The 20,395-nt window shown below is 36.1% G+C and overlaps 3 protein-coding genes and 1 long non-coding RNA gene across 5 annotated transcripts in view; 3 read left to right on the top strand and 1 right to left on the bottom strand.

Moving 5' to 3' along the window:
* LOC139125519 (cingulin-like) overlaps positions 1–20,395 on the top strand; it is a 161,625-nt gene that overhangs the window by 63,367 nt on the left and 77,863 nt on the right. The window contains exon 9 of one of the 2 annotated variants that reach the window (XM_070691585.1): positions 14,356–14,562. The exons of the other annotated variant lie outside the window; for it this stretch is intronic. The gene's annotated coding sequence lies outside the window, so the exon portion shown is untranslated. Of the gene's footprint in view, positions 1–14,355; positions 14,563–20,395 lie in introns of those variants that run through there. 2 annotated transcript variants of the gene reach the window in all.
* Positions 1–20,395, bottom strand: part of LOC139125524 (carbohydrate sulfotransferase 1-like) — a 56,059-nt gene that overhangs the window by 15,193 nt on the left and 20,471 nt on the right. The gene's annotated exons all lie outside the window — the stretch shown is intronic.
* On the top strand, positions 1,960–9,062 carry LOC139125137 (uncharacterized). Its single transcript, XM_070691243.1, has 3 exons — positions 1,960–2,097; positions 5,099–6,782; positions 8,455–9,062. Exons 1-3 carry the CDS (start codon positions 2,044–2,046, stop codon positions 9,060–9,062), a joined length of 2,346 nt encoding a protein of 781 aa, XP_070547344.1. The 5' UTR covers positions 1,960–2,043.
* Positions 9,097–10,957, top strand: LOC139125473 (uncharacterized). Its single transcript, XR_011550235.1, has 3 exons — positions 9,097–9,174; positions 9,410–9,467; positions 10,094–10,957. It is a non-coding gene; the product is annotated as an uncharacterized lncRNA (long non-coding RNA).

The following is a 20,395-nucleotide window of genomic DNA, read 5'->3' as shown; positions in this document are numbered from 1 at the left end:
ACATATTTATTATTTTATTTGCAACGAATTGACCTGCAAACAGTGAACACTTAAAAACACATGATAGGGTTAAATTGACTCATTTTGTAAACAAAATGTTGGTCTCTAAATATATTTCAGTTTTAATATATTGAAGAAACAAACAGTCTTTCCCTTAAATGAAAACACAACAATTCAATGAATACAACTTCTGTTTCTGACATTTCTTTCCTAAGAAAGGGGGTGAGTTTAATTACATCATATAAACATCTACACAAGTAATGAGTTTTACAACTGCACCATAACTTCACTTCTTTTAGACTACTGCACCATCATGTAGCTACTTCTAGACTTCAATCACCGAAAATCTACTGGGAACGTTATGCTAGTAGTTTGTACTACATGCTGTAACATACTGGAATTAATCATTACACATGAAATATATTTCCTTCCTACTTCTGTTACTATTATGACGGCTTGAAGGAAATGAACTTGAGAGATCAGTAGTACAGCATTCCCCAGACCAATTAGAACAGAATGGGTTTTACAAGTTGTCACTTATACATAATACAAAAAGCATAAATTAAAAACTGCTTGAAGTCGATTGCTTCTTATACAGGACACAAAGTTATTTATAGGTTCAAATTATTTGACACATGACTTACAAAAAAATGCTGCGACGGGGAAAAATGTTGGCATACTCATTTCCTTCACTGCCACCCTAAACAAATGGTTCTGCCCTAAGGTCGCTGTAAATGTTAATATAAATTGGCTTGTGGCCGATGTTAGGGTACGCTGACAAGCATTCGACAAATATAATTGTTAACCGTATCTGATATCCACACCCTGAAGCATGGAATATCAAATGGCTTGATTTTCGACCACTGGTTGTCATGAGATGTTACGAAGGAAAAGCTGTGAACTTTAGCCGTCTACGGATGTGTTTGTTGATATGGATCCACCCACGAACTTATCTGACTTTGGGACTTGTCGATGATTTTAGGTACTTGTCGATGGAGTTTTATAATAAATAGTAAAAATGATATTTGAAAGATATGGTATTTTACTCGACTATTTAATTAATCTCTCTCTCTCTCTCTCTCTCTCTCTCTCTCTCTCTCTCTCTCTCTGAAAACACATAAAGTTGAATGCGAAATGCAAACAGCGTGTGTACATAGACTATGACATCAGTGCATGCCTACACAGTATTTGACTGACAGGGTACTGAAGATACCTTGGTTGAAGTGGAACGACTGAAAGTTTAAACGTGATTTACGTTTGTTTGGTTTAACGTAGACGCAGTTCTACACAATGTCAACGGTACTCATTTCTTGTGAATTTACTATACATGCAAAGCTGACCTCATATTGTTTTCGCGGGTAGTGCAAACAATGCATACACAACATCTCCTTTCAATAAAACTTTAAATCTGTATCAGCGGGGTGTTCAATGGCTCCATAAAAGAGGGAGAAAAGGTGTCATTTTACGTCAATACTTTAATTGCTATACATAACATATTCAAAGATTGCACCGTTTGACAAGATGATAACATGTACACTTTGAACAGACGACACCTGAATGGAATGTCATGGATCGAAAGAGTCTATATCAGCGGTGTGAACTGTAGGGTTACAGTAAAACACTATAAATCATAGTGTGTCTGACATTATGGTACGATAGCGAACATTAAATAAATAAAACAGTCGACCGTTTCTGATACCAACACATTGGAAGGCAATCATTACGTCGTATAAAATCATGGTCCAAAATTCATTCCATGCAATCATTACGACTAAATCGTAAGTTACCCTGTTAATGCTGTCAAACTATTGGTAACCATTATTAATTTATAGTTTTTGGGCCTACGATATACAACTCCGACATGATGGAACAGACTAGATGACCTTACAACTGATTTGAACTTTAAACTTTTGTTGTACCACTTAGATAAGCTACAAATACCCGACATTTTCACTGCTGTGTCTGGTGCTGGACTGTTGACACTCTAATCTTCAGTTAAGAATTCAGATTATATTCCACCTTCAAGCTGGACACTGCTATAACATGACTTTGCCTAATCAACGTTTAATAATGGAGTCTGAAAGACCCGAGGAGAAGGTAGAGTATTTCCTTTTTCGTAATTGTAGGGCCTGTCAAGATTCTAGGTGTGTTTATGATAATAGGACGCCATTTTGTTGGCACATAAAAATTGTACCAGGGTAACATGTCAGTTCTCATTCAATCTCATATTTGTGTTAGTATCTCCAAAACAAAACCAAACAAATAAAAATAAAGACATTTTGCTGTCATACCTTGTTCTGTAAATCATCACAGCTTAATAATATATGGTAAGGGCTCCTTAAATGAGTGTTTTATTTCATGTCTTATGAAAACTACATCAAATTTACGAGGAAGTCCACATGAATGCTTGCTGTTCTATTTACAAACAATTTATTAGATTTACATGGGACATTTAGTCAAGTTGTTCTTTTCAGACAAATTCAATATATTTTTTTCAAAGTTAACACCAGGAAAAATTCATTTTCTGTGTTCACGGAACACGGATTTTCATATTAATTTAGCTGTACAGAGTAGGAACAATGTCTCTCAAACGAGTAGATGGTAGGTGGCAAAACATCAGAACCCTTTTCATTGAAACGAAATCAACACTACTGGGTATGTCCAGTCGATTCCAGCAATTTTACAACTTGCTTACAACTGACTACCGAGTACCGAGTAGTATACATGACCCTATATTATCTGTACAAATGCAAATATCGTGATGTGGACAATAGACATATGCTTAACAACCCTCCAGATATCATTTCTGACCTCACAAATATTTTTATGCAGGTCGAATGGTTCACATTAAGGAAAGGAGAATAAAATTTATGAAGTTGATTAATTGCCTATCTGTCATCAAAATCATGGGTCAAAATCATATTACACAGTTATTGTCTAGGACAAACACGGTAAAGGTTACACACGGGAAGAGTATCCACACGTACAAAATTCGATGCAGCATGGTATATCTTGTTAGGCTGCATTCACGAACACCTCGTGTGGGATGAGCGGGAGAATTGATGTGGGGTGGGAAACTATCAAGGGTATGTTGGAAGGCATTTGGAGGGATTTCTGTTACACATATGCACGTGTAACACCCTATTCTAATTAAACATACGCACCAACAGACCCGTCCACCCACACACCCCCACACAAATATATATATATATATATATATATATATATATATATATATATATATATATATATATATATATATATATATATATATATATATATATATATATATATATATATATATATCATGCCTCGATGTGAGTGCAATTCAGTGCATTGATTTGAATAGGAACATCCGGGATGTTAGCGGGCCGGTGAACGATGTACTGACCGGTTTCCATGGTCGGCCGGTCCGGTGATACCTTTCGACGTTTTCGACGTTAAAGCAGACTCTTAACGCTAGATGTAAAATATCCCTGCACGAACTGCTATTTTGACTATCGTTAAAATCTGTTTGATGCTGGTCGATAATGGTAAAATTGTTTGAAAATGCCCTGCATGTAACTAAATGTCATATAGCATTAACTGAGAAGAGGCATGTAATAAAAATATTATTGCCTGAATACATGGATTTATGTGCCCTCGAAGCAGGAGACAATTTTCCCCCCTAGCCTCGGGCAAATTGTCACCTGCACTCGGGCACATAAACCAATGTATTCAGGCAATAATACATATATATATATATATATATATATATATATATATATATATATATATATATATATATATATATATATATATATATATATATATATATATATATATATATATATATATATCAAAGAGTATCCACATGTACAATATATATATATATATATATATATATATATATATATATATATATATATATATATATATATATATATATATAACACTAACATCTAATGCAGAGATATTGCTAGCTCTGCATGGAAAAGTGTTCATTGTATTCTCTAGACTCTCATGTATAGTGACTCTACGTTTTTGGTGAAATCCGAAAATGAACGTTCTTGTACACCCATTCACTTTTTACTTCCCACTTCAAGTAAAGTATATTTTCAAACATATATAATAGTACTAATACATTTTGTCTTGTGGGCAATATTAGCTTAGTACACTCTTGTCTATTATCATTTGATATATTTTGACGAGGCACTATGTCCAATATAAAATAGACAAAATTTTATCATTCTGAATATCAATCAGTGACTTTTACTCCACCAAAAGTCGAGCAAGAACATTGCCAGTAGTTGAATAAGTACAACCGCGGGATTTGTTACTGTCACACTTTGATATTTGCTTGTTTCGAGATCGATAGGTTCTATTTGTACCAAAGCGAGGCAAGAAGAGGACTTGTTAAAACAGTAAGGTTTGGAGAAAAATACACCCAACTTACCAGTGTACTCAATTGGACTTTCGCTTCATGCCAATTGCTTTATCTGCATTGGAGACCTGCATCGTATATTGGGTTATTTAACGGTGTCACGACCCCTGAACTTTCGGAAAGGTTCAACAGCTCTACAACTGTATAATGCAGGGAACAAACTATAACAATTTACTTTATTTACAAACCAAAATATCTATTTTATTTACAATTATCTGTCTCCTCTATTTACAAACCAACTACCTATTGTATTTACTGTCATTACCGTAGGCAGTACTGGCTGTTTTTTTATTAACTTCTCAGTAAGGCAGTTGTCGAAATTAGATTTTAATAATTTTGGGCAAATGAAATAATATAGGATAATATTAAAGGACCAAATGGTACAGGGGTACAGGTACAGTCTACTTAACAGTATTAACGATAGTGTTGACACATGTATTAAATATCAATTTTCATAATTTGATTCGTTTTGGAAAAGTTACGAGAGAGAGAGAGAGAGAGAGAGAGAGAGAGAGAGAGAGAGAGAGAGAGAGAGAGAGAGAGAGAGAGAGAGAGAGAGAGAGAGAGAGAGAGAGAGAGAGATAACATTTGGCAAGTGTGGTAAGGTGATGAATTATGACCCCGGTCATGGTCCTCAGTGCACAATTTGTAGAGCTTCATTTTGTACATTTTCAGGAGGATGCGGACCCCACGGGCAAAGGATTAACACAGAAAATGATTGAGAGAGTTGTAACACTTTTATTCATATTTACATCCTGGATCACTTCAAAGTACAATACCCCAGGGTTAACGAAGCGGATTGTGACTGATTTCTGTAAAAAATATGCTTTCTCTTCTCCATCACAAAATATATGCTGTACTGTGATTGATGTTGAGGTCAGTGATGATGAGAAGGAGAATGCGAGAAGTGCTGGTGTTACTCTGATTCCAGCACGTAGAAAGCAGTCATTAGACCCTCAACGACATCCGCCAAATTTGGATTGGTTACTACAGCACGAAACCTATTATCCTGAACTTGGAAAATTGGAGAACGTAAAATACGTGGTAGGCCATGATTCTATGACATCTGATGCTGCAAGAGATATCCGTAATGATCTGTTTCCAGATGCAGTGTTATACCTTCTTAAGGCAAATGTACTAGGAGTACTGGTTGTATTTGACAACTGGGACATTGGGAGATATGGCTTGGCAGAATTTCACAGAAATCTCATGAAAATTTTCGCAACAAATAAAGGCAAAGGCTTTAAGGTCTATGCCACTATACTTGATGTCACCATAAGTGAAGCTCAGCGGGAAGATGCAGAAAAGGCTGGCATCACTTTGATTCCTGCTAGAAGAGCAGAACACCTTGATCCTGAGGATGATCCAATAAATATCCGTTGGCTGTCTTACCCAGAAAGTCATTATCCTGAACTAAGTGGCCTACCGAACATCCAATATGTGATTGGTTATGCTCCAATGACGGCTAAAGCTGCTGCTAATATCCACAGGACTCTATTTCCTCAAGCCAAGCTGTACCAGATCAACGCAATTCATCCTGATTACCATGCCACTATGACAAGTGAAGCACAGAGTAAACTAGAAGGGGACATGCTGAAAATTGCTAAGGAAGCAGACGCCATGGTGTCCATAGGTCCCAGTATGCATGCGTACTTTGAGAATGCATATAGGGCAATTCCTGAGAGGACAATTCCACACATTGAACTTCTGCCAAAAGTTGGAGAGTGTTTCCAGAAACAAGCTATCGAGGCCCAGGAAAATATTCCACAGCATGTCATACTATCATATGGTGAGCTAGACTGCCATGCTGATATTATTAGTGATTACAGCAAGATTGCATCCGAACTTGGAAAGGTTGCAGCAGCTCAGGACGAAGTGTGTGGTCATTCCATTAAATGGAATATTCTGGACGGTCCAACAGAGTCCGTTGAGGCAACAGAAAATGATCTCAACAAGGTAACTCTATGTAACTTTGAATTTGCGAAACTAAAACCGACAGCTACCATCAGTCAACTGTTAACTCATTTTCAACAATCCCATCTCTGTATCATGTGTTCGCGCCGTACAGACTTTGGCTTTTATGGTTTAGAGTCAATTGCGGCTGGATTACCGACGTACGTTTATAGAGACTCTCAGTTAGGAGCCTTCATCACCAAATACTTAAAAGCGTACAAAGACCTCTTCCTAGTGAGAAGTGAACAAGAGTGTCATGACAAAGTGATGGCAGCAATAAAAGACACTGATACCGCACTGAAATGGGCTTCTGAACTAAAGAAGGCATACTTAGAGTGTAAAGAGGTTGACCAAAGCTATTCTCGATTTGCTGCTTTGTTTACAGATGAGAAGGAACCGAGTGAAGGTAACTGTAGTTAAAGAATTCGTGAGTGAGGAACTTTTCATATTTAGTAATTAATGATGAACGACGTCGATACGTAAACACGGTATACCCTCTTTGCAAATACATTATCGTAGCTGTAACAATGTCTCAACACAGTTATATTGATAATGGCTGGTTATTTCTACATCATAAGCAAGGGTATTTTCATGTTATTATTCACACTACTATTGATGGCAATGCTGTTATAGCTCTGAGACTATTAACCCTTTTCCAGAAAAACTGTTGGTATTATGTATGTATGTATGTATGTATGTATGTATGTATGTATGTATGTATGTATGTATGTATGTATGTATGTATGTATGTATGTATGTATGTATGTATGTATGTATGTATGTATGTATGTATGTATGTATGTATGTATGTATGTATGTATGTATGTATGTATGTATGTATGTATGTATGTATGTATGTATGTATGTATGTATGTATGTATGTATGTATGTATGTATGTATGTATGTATGTATGTATGTATGTATGTATGTATGTATGTATGTATGTATGTATGTATGTATGTATGTATGTATGTATGTATGTATGTATGTATGTATGTATGTATGTATGTATGTATGTATGCATGCATGCATGCATGCATGCATGCATGCATGCATGCATGTATGTATGTATGTATGTATGTATGCGTGTGTGGGTGGGTGGGTAGGGAGGGTGGGAGGTAGGGAGGGAGGTAGGCAGGTTGGGAGGTACAGGTAGGGAGGTAGGTAGTAAGGTACGTCTGTATGTATGTACGTATGTACCTATACACTTGTGGATGTATGTCCGTCCACATCAAAAATTTAAAAACGACAGCACCTACCATCGCAGTGTTTAGTGTACAGGTGCACCCACAGGTGATATGAATTTGTTCAAATGAACACGATGGTGTAAAAATGTGCAAATGAATTAAAAAGGGAAAATCCTGCAAATTGCTAAAACCCTGTAACCACAGGCCAGATTTCATTGAAACTTGGTATACAGGTTATTTATGGTAACTTTAGTGAGATTTGTGTAAATTTTGGTGCAATTCTGGTAGTCGTATTTTGGGGCAATTATTCCCATTTGGGTCAAAAAATCGTCTCTGAAAGAGCTCGTCCCGTTGCCTTAACACTTGATATGTTCAAAATGTTCAAAATATGTTCCAATTGTTCCAATTCTGGTGAAATTTTTATATTTTTAGGGGAACTTTTGCGCATGTTTTGTCATTTTCTCCCAAAATTCTTGTTGGATTGCTTTAGAGCTTGATAAGCTTTATCCTAAGGTGTCTTCTGTCGGATTTGTTAAAACTGTGGTGAAATTTTCATAATTGTATTTGTTGGGCAATTTTTCCCCATTTTTGGTCAAAAAACATATTCTCTCAAATCGCTCATCTGATTGGTTTGAAACTCGGTATGTATGTTCCTATCATCTAGGGGTAAATTTAGTTAAGTACGTTAATGATCTGAGTTTGTTTGTTTCCCCTTTCGTTCAATCCGTTGCTCTGTTAAAATAAAAAAATAAATTGAATACACTTTAAAATACCCCTTTAGCGCACAGAACAAAAGACAGTTGTATCAGTTAGTTCATTGAAATAGTATTAATCTGAGTATATATAGCTTATTACTGTAACTCAAGAAATGATTTCTTTGTGTCAACTAGACCTTGCTGTCACCATTGAACTGAACACACAACCATGGAAACAGCGCTTGAAAGAGCTAAAAGAACAACGGGAAATGGTGCTAAGGCAACGACCAGATGATCAGCCTACACTTGATGCACTGACACAGGCTATTCAGGAAGTAAATGAAAGTCTGCAGTCCTTGAAGAGAAAAGCTGATCAGATGATAGAAGATGAGAGTGCAAAGCTGAAGAGACTCTGCTGTGATGCAAATGTTGGGGTGAATCAGGTGACAAATGTCACAAAGGGATCTCTTGCAATGTTGCTTAACTTCCTCAGTATTTTAGGTCTTTACAGATTCAAGTCAAGTGTTCAGACTGGGAGATTTGCTGACTTATACGAACCATGGTTGATAACAGATGAGATGAGAGAGATAGCTGCAAAAGTGAACTTACCCCTGAAACTACAAGTCACATATGACGAGAAGAGGTTTCGTGAACTTGACGCTTTCTTCATTAAGCGTGAGTTTCTGCACATTTGCCTAAGTTTTATTGAGATAACAGGGAAATTCAGCTACACTCTGCTAACCTTCATGACGGTATTATATATATTTATCGAGCATGTTAAAAATTATGACAGAGTTACATGATTCCAAGTTTTTTGTTTGTACCACAGGGGATGGAAGCGTATCTGACTCCTGGAGGAATGTTGATGGTCACAATGGATACAGATTTGTAAAACAACCACAGTCAAGCCTCCTGGTAAAATAGTCATTACAGGGTAACAATAAAATAGAGGACTACATTTAAACGATATATATTAGTACTAGTAATAGTAATGCAGGCAACATACGTTACCTACACAATATCTGACCAAATGCTAAAGAGTATCTCATTGAGCAGTTCTTGTTCTATTTATACCGGTACAAGGAAAAAACAAAATGATAGTTGACGTGTACGTTGAGGTATATTAATATTGAAATCTGCTTCTCTTCAGGTAGAACAACAATCCTTCAACAAAGCAAACGCTGACACTGAGGAGACGATTCCATTAGGTAATGTAATTGACACCAATATGCTACTGCTGTTGATTAAATTATCGATTGCAGTCTTCGAGAGCGTACCATTTCAAAAAGCTATTTATCTTAATGCACCTAACGAAGCATAAGATCGACTGTACTGATTTTGGAGTGACAGGAAAATGTAAGCATAGAAACTGAAAACATTCCGTCGGTATTTGCATGCCACACATAGCTACAATTTCTGCCGGTATTGGTAATTCTACATTCGAAGAACAAGCAAATGCTTACAACTACAGTATGCAGCAAATGTCACACAACCAAATGCGCTTTCAGATTCACGTGATTTCTTCTAATAGAAGTCATTTGGATAAATTCTTTTTTTTTCCATTTCACTCCATCCCCTCTCAGAACCACACTACACTGCAGTAGTTTCCATTCATATTAATATGGGTATACATTCCATGAGTCTCATTAATTAAAATATCCTGTCGGTACTTGGGTGTCACGCACTACCATTTCTGCCGGAATCATTCAGACGACCAAATGTTTTTTTCATTTCTGTCCATTCCTTCTCAGAACCAATACATTGCAGATGTTTCTATTCATATTAATATGAGTCTATATTAATGTGGTTGATTTTTCATTGTGTATTTTTGCAGCCAGGAGACTGATACTTTTCAAACACGACCGAGTACTGCAGAGTCAGCGAATGACAGCACTGTGCTTGCTACAAATTCTCAATATTGGTAACTCAGCAGACATCAAACATATCACTTGTGATGTCATACAAGTACCAGTGGAAATAACAGAAAGGATCAGGCGTATTCTCTTATCCAAGCAGGAGATACTGTCATTGTTAGGAATAAGGGCATTCCTGGTTACTGACACGGAAGATGGGGAACTGACTTCAGGAGGTAAAGTGATCATTTAAAGTTTCCACTTGTTCTTATTTCCAACCTAGCAAAGGAATGGCAGTACAAAAACATTTAAATTGTCCACAATATGATGTAGAGGCCTGGTTGGCCACTTCGTGAGAAACAAAGGCTGCAGTACAGGAAGTCGAAGTTTAATTTCTTTAAAGTAGTCTTGTCTTTACTTCTTATCATGGTTTGTCTGAAAGATAATTATTTCATGCTAGGTTTCAAGAAACCGTGGATTACGATACATTTCACATCTTTTCTTGTTTTTGTGGAGTCTCTGAAATATACCAAATGTCCAGTTTGGCTCATCAGTTGCAACATGGTCGGATCTTTCTCAGTTTACTCTGTTTGCACTGAAGATTAAATTTTTGCTGAACATGATTTCAATCATCAAGAAAGATCAAGGAGCCATTTTAAAGCCAAACACAAACTTTGATTGGAAAATCTATAATGATATGATAATGCAGGCTGAAACATTCAGTCAAATCACACAACAAAAGAGTGCCATTACTAGGACATTCGCATCTTTCCTTATTATAAAGCCTATTTACAGTGGTCAATATTTTTCAATATGGGTAGAGGTGGAAGAGTAGAGACAAATTAGAAGTAATTAAATTCTTTGTTTTGCGTCCCCACCCGCCTAGGTTTTTAAGGTTGCCATGAACAACACACACAGTGTATTTGAATAGGAATTTTTAGGACATGACCGCTTAGCTTTTCTGAACGAAAATTTTGTTACAACTTGTTATTTGCTGCAATCAAATAACATTGTGTTAATTTTCTTGTGTGTGTTTTTCAGCCGCTTAGACACGAACCTTTTCCCATTTAGAGTGGACGCAAAACAAAGAATTTAATTACTTTGGCCTTAGAAGTAGAACAGGATTAAAACTGTGGATATAACGTGTGCTTTTATTTACATTTTCACATTATCATCTTCGAGTAAATAACATATTTTACTTCTTTAACAGCCCTAGTAGCACAATTTGAAAGACACGGCACTAAAGTTTCAGCAATAACAACTACACACAGAAGTTCACTTGTTAGAGGCTTATTGCTGTTTGATACCAGTCAACCAAAAGTTGGTAGCTATTGTGATTTGTGCTTTCTAGATTTAGAGGAGACAGGTAGACAGAGGGATAGGCAAACACAGGATCTGAAAGCTCAACTACACAAAGTAAGAGAAGAAAATTATTCGTTAGAAGAACAGCATAAGAAAACACTGAAGGAGTTAGATAAAGCTATTAAGGAAGTGAAGCATCTGAAAGATGATTTAGACAACACTTTGAAGGAAAGGAATGAGGTAGAAAAGCAAAAGGAAAAGGCTAAGCAAGAAGCTGATGTTTTTAAAGCTCGGCTAGATCAAGTGAAAGAAGGAAAGTCGCTCTTAGATAAACAGAATCAGGACAGACTTGAAGAGTTAGATAAGGCTGAGAAAATTGCAACAGACAAAGCCATGGAAATTATATCTCTTAAAAAGGAAATACACGATTTGGAAACAAAACTGGCTGAAAGCAGTGATTTAGTGACTAAAATGCAAGCACAACTATCAGATGCTGAAACAAACCTAGCTGAGAGCAAGGATTTAGTGACTGAGATGAAGGCAAAGCTATTAGATGCAGAAAAAAGAGCTATAGAAAGTGAGACAATAAAAGATGATTTCGAAAAAGCCCAAAAGGAAAATGCACATCTTAAAGATCAGTTAGCCCAAGCCACAAAGGTAGTTAAAGAATTGGACGATCAGTCAGTGCCAGCTGTAGTAGAAAAGAATCAGATACAAGAGGAGCTGAGCAGAGAGAGGAAAGAGAAAGGTCTACCACAGGCTGCAGGTAAAGAGACGGATGATTTGGAGAAAAAAGAGGGGAAAGGTAGGAATACACAATTTTGATTTCGAAATAATAGTAATTTTCTTATAAGTGATTCAAAATCCAAACAATAATATGATTTACTAAATTACATTTATCAGAGAAAAAATACAATGTTTAATGTGACAAGCAGATAAATATCTCATGAGGCAAAAGCATTTACTCGATATAAAAAAAATCATACATTATTTTCCTACAATGAGCTTGTGGTAAGAAATGTTTGTATATATATGTGCATGCAATCTGACTGAATGATACGAAATCAAGTCATTGTGTAGTGATATCAGTATCTTGTACAATTCAAAATCTTGAAATGCATAGTGATAATTACATGATTAAAAGGTGTCATGAAACTTTTAATTCAGAATTATACATCCATTTGCAGAAAAGAGTGATTCTGGTAGTGTGTTCAGCAAGCTAAGAAAATTTGTGGCTGGAACATCAGGTAAATATAACTTATTATTATTATTCACCTCCTAAGTAAGCTTCATGAATGTTATACATGTATTCTTAAAATCCCAACCCATAAATATTTTCATAAATCAATTCAGTTTTAATATTGCAAAGTGACTCGTGTTGTCTGTCAGACAGTCTGTCTTATTGAATGTAAATGTCTGCACTGCTCCTCAGAATAATTTAGAGATTTGGTAAAGTTGATATAACTTTGCCTAAACTGAAATTCAATATTCTACAAAACGTATCTTTTTACATCTTAACAAATGCCCTGCATAAGTATTGGTTATGCAATGAATTTCAAAATACAATAAAAATATACCTTCTGATGGCTGAAAATATGGCTATGTTCACAAACACATGGTGAGGGGGGCTGGAGGAATTCAGGTTTTTCGAAATTTTGGGGATAGTGGAGGGGGACTTGAAAAGGTACGAAATATTTTGGTTCCTTATTACCTTTTCCAATTCCAAGGTTTGTCAGATTATTCAATGCAAAATGAATAACATTTTAAGGTCATCCAATTGGTCTAATGCTGTAAGTATTAATTAAATAAAATCTAGAACCATTTTGTCACATTTCATGACTTTTATCTCGAAAAAATCTCAACATGTATGATTTTCTATTAAAAAAACCAAACAAGTGGGTCTAGTAGTGGGTAGAAGCTACAGCTGTTGATAATATTTTCAAACTTCCTATGCAATATATCAAAAAATAGTTTCTTGCTGTCTCTCTACAGTATGCTGAACACAATATTCCGTTTGTCAACAAAGCCTGTATTATATAAATGTGTATTGGATGATAATTTACTTAAAGTCCAGACTGAAAGTCTGTCATTGATACAAATGCACAGTACACATACATAGGCTGTGTTTGCAAGCTGAATACTGGACAGTTCAATATGCTGCAGGGAGTAGAGCGAGTGTCACTGTTACTGCATATTGGCAGTAACAGAGATAGCTCTGACTCTGATGTAGTTGAAGAAGAATTTGGGTCAAATGACGCCCATGTCAGTGAAATATACTTGTACATAAGATCAGTCCAAAGAGCAACACATTATATGGAAGACCAGGAAACTGGAAAAATTTTCAGGGATTTTCAAATTCTGACATCAAATAAAAAAAGAAAAAAGACTGAGTCACCATGCTTGATTTTCTAAATTTTCACATTCTCATCATAAAATAATACAAAAGTAAACTTTGAACAGTAAAAACTCTAATTTAAATGCAAAAATGTGTGATTGAATGGAATATTTACTATTTCAACTACATTTGCTATTGTTACACCCAAAATTTGAGAGATTAAAATGTTTATTTTATGAAATATTTTGACCTTCCAGTATTATCAATTTTGAGCTGTATGTAAGTCATATATGTACTTTTGAAAAAATATTTTTGGTAGGTCAGTTTGGTCAGTTTTTCACAATTTGGCAAAATGGAATTCACAATTTGCATACGCTCTCATGAAGATTCACAGACCATCACTGTTACCCTGCTGTTATCATACTGCCATATTGTGGAGCTGAAAACAGCAAAACCTTTGTATAGAGGTATCGTTACATAAGTCATATAAACTGCAAACTACATGATCATTGGTAACGTTTGCCAAAAGGGTGAAAAAAGCTTATTGTAAATTTCATGCTCAAAAAACCCTTCATTTCATTTCTCAAACAATTTTACATATCATAGACGCATCTGCATCAAGAGGACCACATGCATCAATCACTAAACCAAAGCATTCTGCTAGCAAACGGTATATTGGTGAGAAGCGGGAGTTGGCAGGTAGATATGGAGGTGAGTATATGGAGGCATGTTGGTGGTGAGTAGCAGTACTCTAACTTGATGAGTGTTTCAGTAACTCAAATGGCAGGTCAGATGATTGAGTGTGGTACCAATGTACTCCTTGTAGTTAAAAGCTCTGTGTCCTTAGTGCTGGAGTAAATTTCCTGCATGACTTACTTGTCAATATTTAGAAAGATTATATCTTTATTGATCAAACACATCAAATATTCCAAAATATGACAAGATAAAGTGGCAATATTGCGGCTGTACCATTACTTTTCATTAGCAATATTCCATGAAAGTTTACAAACATTGGTTTTATGTTCTGAAAACATCTACTACGTCGAAGAACTATTTTAGTTTTGCATATGGTCTCCTATCCCTATTTTGAATCCGATTAGGGTCCACTACATCCTGCCAAGTGGTCCACTACTGCCAGCTGTATCTGACTGGTTGGTAAATTATTCAATGTAAATAGATTAATATTTAGGGGTTATTACATGAAGTTTGGTTGATACCGTGTCGTATTCAAGTGATGTGTCCATATCTTGACGAGTTGCCAAACAACAAGTCAAAATGCTATTTCTGGTAAAAACAAAGTGGGTCACAGTACAATAAATTACCCACAATGCCGTTTCATTTGTACCAATGACGTTCATTTTCTAATAACTTTTCAGTTCTGTATAGAAGCAATAATGTGAAGTCTCACGATAATTGATTAATTATATTTATTAAAATACGTTGAAATATTGTAGTATAAATTTCAAAGAAACCATTAAATAACCATAAAAGTCACATTCTGCAGGTACTACAAATGTCACAGTTTTGGGAAGCAAGTTATGACCAACTGAAGGGGTCATTCTCTGAAAAAAGTTAGCATGTAAATTTCTTTTGTCTTTTCTATTTGAAAACAAGTCATTGACAATGACATAGTCCCCACTTGTAATAGGAGTATTAGTCTTGATGGGGCAGGGAAATGTGGTCATTAAGAAGTATCACTGGAGTGTATATGTTGAGATCTATGGGCACATAGGTCTATGTCGTTGTTCCCAATTTGAAACACATGACGCATGTCTAAGTTCTGGTTCTAAATCTGGAAAAAAGATCAGACCTCTAGCTGTATTGGCCAGCCATGAAATACGTATGCGCATAATAAATAAGGTACAAGATGTGACATCTCAAGGTCTAATATCCTATCAAAATTGGAGGTTATAGAACTTGCGGTTACTGAGTTCTGCATATATATGTACAATCAAGATCAAAGTTCATCGAGGTCACGTGACATTTTGAATAAAAAACTTGTATTGCTAATTAATCCCTATATGCCAAAAATCAGACCTCTAGCTCTATTCGCTTGCCCAGAATTAGATGTGTGCAAAATTAATGAGGTAAAGCATGTGTTGTCATAAGGTCTCCCATCCTACTAAATATACAGGACATAGCACTTGTGGTTACTTATTTATTGAAATAAACGTATATTTTAGGTAAAGTCATCGAGGTCACCTGAAATTTTGTCAAAAAACTTATATCCTATAGTTATCCCCATTTACGAAAAATCAGACCTCTAGCTCTATTGGCTTGCTCAAAATTAGATATGCAAATAATTAATGAGGTACAACAATTGGCTTCATAAGGTCTCCCATCATACCAAATATGAAAGGTGTACCACTTGTGGTTACTGAGTTATGGACAAATATGGTATATGTCAGGTCAAAGGTCACAAGGTCATGTGACATTTTTTCAAAAAAAATGTATTGCTAAGTTATCCCTATATACCAAAAATTGACTGGTCGCTTGAGGGCGTTTGAACGGTCAACCTCGTGGTACAACTGCTCTGTTGTAAATACTGAATTTTTCAGTATTTTTGGGAACTTTTATCGCTCAATACTTACTACAAGACAGTTAAAGTACAAGGTAACTTTGTGAATAAGTTTTATGGTAAGCTGAGAAATGCGACATGGAATATCCACTCCAAAAGATATGCGATATCAGTGAATGGCAAGTCCTCTACCAATATGGCCGTTGGATGCTTCAGTTGCTGCACGCTACGACTGGGGCACAACTTCTACCAGTGAGTCTATGGGTGGTAGCAGCGTTGGTTTCCCTACATTTATTACTATCTGGGGATATAGAGGAGAATCCTGGCCCCAACAAGAAACAGAGTGAGTCAAAAAGCGGTCAACCCAGAAAGATAACTGAAGTTATGAATCTGAGGAGCTCATCTATTCCATCGCACGAGGACAAAACGTCACCTGAACGTAGTGGCGGCCATATTGGTATGGATCCTGATAACGAAGGAGTGACTTTAGCTGATGTCATGGTTGAAATTCGGGGTCTGCGTAATGACATTACAGGTCAAATAAAGGCAGTGGATGAACGAGTGATGAAACTAGCGGAAGAGATGAAGGATTTACAAAACGAAATTATGAAGACCGTGAAGCTATTGGTAGTCTCGTGGAGGAGAATAAAGAATTGCGCAAGAGATCTGCTAAGTTGGAAGAAGAGCTGGATAAGACACAGTCACAAATGAAACGTAATAACATCGTCGTTTATGGAATAGAGCAGCATAGTGAAGAGAGTTGGGATGATACAGAGGCAATATTAAAGACCTTCATCCAAGAGAAGTTGGAAATCAGGAGGAGTTGGAGTTTGAGCGTGTCCACCGCCTTATCCACGCACGTAGCCATCCGAAGCCAATTATCGCCAAATTCCTTCGATATAAACAGCGTGATAAAGTTATGCGTGCTGCGCCGAAACTGAAAGGAACTCCATATCGCGTTAGCGAGGACTTTACCCCGAAAGTTCGTGAAACTCGAAGGATGCTAGGCAGATTTGTGGAGGAAGCTCGGTCAGCCGGGAAAACGGCGAAGATAGTCTATGATAAAATTAAAATTGACAACGTTGTACACGTTTATGATGAAAGCACAAGGAAGATTCGCCCGTTGAGTGGTCAGCGAGACGGAGAGCGAAGTACAAGAGCGGTATAGGAAAATGGCCAGGGTCGGACAAATATTGAAAGGCAAGAACATGAGATTGTTGATGAACGTGTTGTTGACTCAGAGTTGTCGGTTTTAGTTTGGAATGTCAATGGTTTGTTGAACAAGCTCGGTAACAGTGACTTTCGTGAGTATATTAGTTCATTCGATTAATATGCTTAACGGAAACGTGGTTGTATAAACAGTCTGATATAAGCCTCGATGGCTTTAAAAGCATGCATGTAGAAGGAGCAAGAACGCGGAAATACGGAAGAGCATCTGGTGGTATTTCAATCTTTTTTCGGGAAAATAATGTCTGTAATTTTGAAGTGAAATTTTTCACTAGTGACCATTCTCAGAATATTTGTTGGACGTTAATTACAAAAAAGAGTCAACCTGTGTTACTGATTGGTACTATTTATAGACCCCCTGAGGGATCAGATTTTGCTGAAAAAGACTTCTTTGACAAGCTTGAAAATGATATGATCAGATTGTCTTCTTATTATAACTGTGGATTGGTGTTAGCAGGAGATTTTAATGGGCGAACCGGAAACAGACCTGATTATGTAGAAATCAGTACTGATTACTTACCTATAGGAGAAACACAGAGTAATATATATGACTTACCTAAGAGAAACTCACAGGATGAGGGGGTAAATAACTATGGTTTACAATTATTAGATTTTTGTTCTCGTACTGGATTTAGTATAGTGAATGGAAGGATTGGTCAAGATAGGGATGTTGGGAATTATACGTATATTTCAAGTGTTGGTACAGCTGTTAATGATTATGTTTTAGCAACTGGTGATTCATTTTCAAAATTTAAGGATTTTAGTGTTAGCAAGCGCATAGACTCAGATCATTTGCCTTTGGAATTTGTTTTTACTTTTCAAAGTATCTCACATGTTTATTACCAGAACATCCAAAACCCATCCAACTGATACCTTTAGGTTGAGATGGTCTCCAGAAAAAAAAGACAGTTTTTATTGTAATTTCCAGTCAGATACAGTTGGTCAGTTATGTCATACTTTTTATGACAGTATAGCTCAAGGAAATCTTGAGGATGCTGCAATGTGTTTATCTGAGATAACACATTTTAGTTGTAATGATATGAAAGTTAAAGATATAAGTAACAATAGATTAAAAAGGGAAAACACTTGGTTTGACAAGGAATGTTTAACAACTAAGAAAGAAGTTTACCGCTGTCTCAACCATTTCAGAAGCTTTCGTGACAGAGATAGTCTAGATAGTTATTTACAAGCCAAAGGAAATTATAGAAAGTTAATCAGAGAGAAAAAACAACAATATCAGAAGCATAAAAGGGAGGAATTCATTCATTTAGCTGCGCAGTCAAATAGTAGGTCATTTTGGCAGAAAGTACGTCAGAGGACTACAGGCCCATCTGATAAAATTAACAAAGAAGACTGGTTTGATTATTTTCAAAATTTATTTAATCCAGAGATGTTAGAGGCAGAAGACATGAAAGATTTCTTCTCTTCTATTCAAGATTATATTGATGGTTTAAATTTTGAGGAGGAAAATACTGCTGTGGATTGTTCAGTTTTGAATCAACCTATCACTATGGCCGAAATAAAAAGTAATATTGCAAAATTAAAAAAATAATAAAGCCCCAGGTCATGATGGTATACCTACTGAATGTTGGAAACATGCACCTGTAGAAATCTTTGATATGCTGCATATACTTTATAATGAAATCTTTGAGCATGGAATCTTTCCTCAGGAGTGGGCAATTGGGTTAATAAGTCCTATACATAAGAAGGGGAATAAAGACCTCCCAAGTAATTATCGTGGAATTATGCTTCTTAATGTGATAAGTAAAGTGTATACAAATATTTTATCTGATAGATTAACCCATTGGCTTAATGAGTATAATGAGATCATTGAACCACAGAGTGGCTTTAGAAAGAAGAGAAGCACTCTTGATAATATATTTATTTTACGTACCCTTATTGAAAAGTATGTTTTTCATTTAAAAAGTCGTTTGTACTGTGCATTTATTGACTATGAAAAGGCGTTTGATAGAGTCCATCACTACTCGTTGTTCTATAAACTAGCCAAAACAGGGATGAGGGGTAAATTTTTAGCATCTTTATATTCTATGTACACACATGTTAAAGCTGCAGTTAAAACCCCACATGGTGTGACAGAGTTTTTTGAAATCAATATAGGAGTGCAGCAGGGGTCAGTTATCTCCCCGCTTTTGTTTTGCTTTTATATAAATGATATTGAGGAAGCCCTTAAACAGGGTACAGAAACGGTTGTGTATGCAAATATGATGAAACTCTTTTATTTGTTATATGCTGATGACCTTGTCTTATTTAGTAGCTCTCCAATTGGTTTGCAGCGTCTTCTAAATAGATTGTCTGATTATTGTAAGAAATGGAGAATGACTGTGAATCTTACCAAAACCAAAATTATGGTGTTTCGTAAAGCTGGTGGCCTAAAGAAAAGTGAGAAATGGTTCTGGAATGGCCAAAAAATTGAAATTGTTTCAAAATATAACTATTTAGGTGTAATGTTTTCCAGCTCTGGTGTTTGGTTTCAAGCACAAAAAATTATCTCAGAACAGGCTAGAAAAGCTTTGTACTCTCTTGAAAGTAATCTTTATAAACTGGATGGATTACATCCAGACATTTCTTTTAGGGTGTTTGATTGTAAAATACTCCCAATTTTACTCTATGGTAGTGCGATATGGGGAACACATGACTCTTTAGATGTGGAAAAGATTCATCATAGATTTTGTAAGTTTGTTTTAGGAGTGCGTACAAATGCTACAAATTCTGCAGTAAGAGGTGAGCTAGGGAGACACCCTGTTCGAATGTATATTTGTTTAGATATTCTTCGTTTTTGGTTTAAATGTATTCACACTGATTCACCAGAGATTGTCAAAGATTGCTATAGATACCAATATGATAGGGCAGAAAAAGGGTTTAACTGCTGGGGATATTTTG

Source organism: Ptychodera flava, assembly GCF_041260155.1.
Source record: "Ptychodera flava strain L36383 chromosome 3 unlocalized genomic scaffold, AS_Pfla_20210202 Scaffold_25__1_contigs__length_14229661_pilon, whole genome shotgun sequence".
Classification (NCBI taxonomy): Eukaryota; Metazoa; Hemichordata; class Enteropneusta; family Ptychoderidae; genus Ptychodera; species Ptychodera flava.
This window is presented reverse-complemented; position numbering and strand designations above follow the sequence as displayed.

Coding starts and splice junctions, on each gene's coding strand:
- LOC139125137 (XM_070691243.1), top strand. CDS start 2,044: ATGACTTTGCCTAATCAACGTTTAATAATGGAGTCTGAAAGACCCGAG. Junction 2,098..5,098: donor CTGAAAGACCCGAGGAGAAG/GTAGAGTATTTC, acceptor GTACATTTTCAG/GAGGATGCGGACCCCACGGG. Junction 6,783..8,454: donor TGAGAAGGAACCGAGTGAAG/GTAACTGTAGTT, acceptor TGTGTCAACTAG/ACCTTGCTGTCACCATTGAA.